The 2,401-nt window shown below is 44.0% G+C and overlaps 1 protein-coding gene across 1 annotated transcript; it reads left to right on the top strand.

Annotated features, from left to right (window-relative positions):
* Window positions 1-468: 468 nt before the first annotated feature.
* Window positions 469-1,472, top strand: LOC105541518 (zinc finger protein 174-like). Its single transcript, XM_011982580.1, has one exon. The coding sequence runs from the start codon at window positions 565-567 to the stop codon at window positions 1,027-1,029; it is 465 nt and encodes a 154-aa protein (XP_011837970.1). The 5' UTR covers window positions 469-564; the 3' UTR covers window positions 1,030-1,472.
* The last annotated feature ends 929 nt before the right edge of the window (window positions 1,473-2,401 follow it).

The following is a 2,401-nucleotide window of genomic DNA, read 5'->3' as shown; positions in this document are numbered from 1 at the left end:
CTCAGGCACCAGACTACAGCAGTAAAATTTACAATGTTGAGATTTCACCTCTCTTCCTTCTTTCATTCATTGGTCGATACCCAGTTCTGATGGGTTTGCTTTTTCCTGTTCTTCCTTTCCTAAAACTTTCCCTAAACGGAGAAAGGAGGAAGGAGGTTGGAGAACTTGGTTCCTAAATTTAATATAAATCACAATCACCCCAGGAGCCTGCTAACTGTGCAGATTATCAGGCCCAACCCCCAGAGATTCTGACCCAGCAGCTTTGGGGGAAGGGTGAAGAGCCTGTTTGTTTAACAAATGCCCCAGATGATTCTAATGCAAGTTGCCAATGGAGGGCCACCCTTTGAGAAACTTTCAGAGTATTTCATAACTCTTGCTGAAGTTATTTCTTCCAAGTGCAGAAAATGAAGCATTTTCTTTCTAATTATAGAGGCCCCCAGAATGAGAAGTGACAACAAGGAAAATCCACAACAGGAAGGGGCTAAAGGAGCAAAGCCATGTGCAGTGTCAGCTGGCAGATCCAAAGGTAATGGTCTGCAGAGTCCTGAACCAAGAGGGGCAAATATGAGTGAACCTCGGTTGTCACGGAGGCAGGTCAGCCCCCCAAATGCTCAAAAGCCATTTGCTCACTACCAGAGACATTGCAGGGTGGAATACATCAGCAGCCCCCTAAAAAGCCACCCACTGAGAGAGCTGAAGAAAAGCAAAGGAGGTAAACGGAGCCTGAGCAACCGTTTGCAACATCTTGGTCACCAGCCCACCCGCTCAGCAAAGAAACCCTACAAATGCGATGACTGTGGGAAAAGCTTCACGTGGAATTCAGAGCTGAAGAGACACAAGAGAGTCCACACAGGAGAGAGACCCTACACGTGCGGAGAGTGTGGAAACTGCTTTGGGCGGCAGTCAACCCTGAAGCTGCACCAGAGGATCCACACTGGAGAGAAGCCATACCAGTGTGGCCAGTGTGGGAAAAGCTTTCGCCAGAGCTCAAACCTTCACCAGCATCACAGGCTCCACCATGGGGATTGAAAGGAGCACTCCATGCTTTAGATTCACAAGGAAGGTGTTTGTGTTTCTCCTCCCCCTTACTTGCATGTAAATCACAAAGACCGTGTGACTTACAAGGAAAGCAAGAGGCCCATGAGGAATGATGATGCACATTCTGCTGTGAGGAGGCCCAGAAAAGGCCAACCAGGGCCCAACCGTGCATGATGACATGGTGAAGGGATGGCAGTTCTAGGTATTGTGGCAAAGAGAACTTAAGTCTCTGCAGAGAGCAAGGAGTAACTCCTGAGAGAGAATCAGGACAATCCTGCAGGTGGCCCGCTTATTGTTAAATCGTCCCTCTGTTGCTTTATCCTCTAAAATATGTTAAGGGATAAATTATATATATAGTTATGCATTTGCTGTCATACCAGACAATTTTTTATCATGCACACGCTTCTTTAATAAAGATGAATGATCTACCAGAATTTCAAGGCAAAGTTCATTGGAAAATAGATCCCTCATATTCTTTCTGTAATTACTAGCTGTTTATAGCAAAGGATGAATTAAATGAGAATATGCACATTTGTGTGAGAAGAGTTTCCAAGTAATTAGATGCTGCTTTTACAAAAAGAAAAGAAAATTACATTTGAGGGATCTTTTTTGTATCAAAGCATCTTTTATTTTTATTTTTTGAGACAGGGTCTCGCTATGTTGCCCAGGCTGGTCTCGAACTCCTGGACTCAAGCAATTCTTCTGCCTTGGCATCCCAAAGTGCTGGGATTACAAGTGTGAACCACCGTGCCTGTTCTCAAAGCACCTTTGAGGGAAAAAAAAAAAAACACAAAACAAAACAAAACAAAACAAAACAAAAAACATCTATACAGTTGCTGCAACCCCAGCCTAACACATAAGGAAAAGCTACAGTGAGAAGAAAGTAGTGGATGAAGAATACTAAGGAGATATAAGAGGGAATTCTTCCTACTCTCCTTTCTCACTTAGCCCATTAGCTTTAAGAATAACAAAAAGGTGTGAGGGTACAGTGGCTCACACATGTAATCCTAACACTTTGAGAGGTTGACGCAGGATGACTGAGCCCAGGAGTTTGAGACCAGGCTGGGCAATGTAGCTAAGCCCTGATCTACAAAAAATACAAAAATAAGCCAGGCATGATGGTGCATGTCTATAATCCCAGCTACTCTGAAGGCTGAGGCAAAAGTATCGTTTGAGCCCAGGAGTTAGAGGCTGCAGTGAGCTATGACTGCACCACTCCACTCTAGCCTGGATGACAGAGTGAGACTCTGTCTCAGGAAAAAAAAAAAATAGCAAAAGGATTGGGGTAATGAAAATATTCTAAGACTGGATTACGGTAATGGTTGCACAAGTCAGTAAATTTACTAAAATCACTGAAATGGGC

The sequence above is a fragment of the Mandrillus leucophaeus genome, unplaced genomic scaffold (genome assembly GCF_000951045.1).
Source record: "Mandrillus leucophaeus isolate KB7577 unplaced genomic scaffold, Mleu.le_1.0 Scaffold240, whole genome shotgun sequence".
In the NCBI taxonomy this organism is placed as follows: Eukaryota; Metazoa; Chordata; class Mammalia; order Primates; family Cercopithecidae; genus Mandrillus; species Mandrillus leucophaeus.
This window is presented reverse-complemented; position numbering and strand designations above follow the sequence as displayed.

Excerpts from the sequence above, each read along its gene's own strand:
- LOC105541518 (XM_011982580.1), top strand. The coding sequence starts at position 565 with ATGAGTGAACCTCGGTTGTCACGGAGGCAGGTCAGCCCCCCAAATGCT.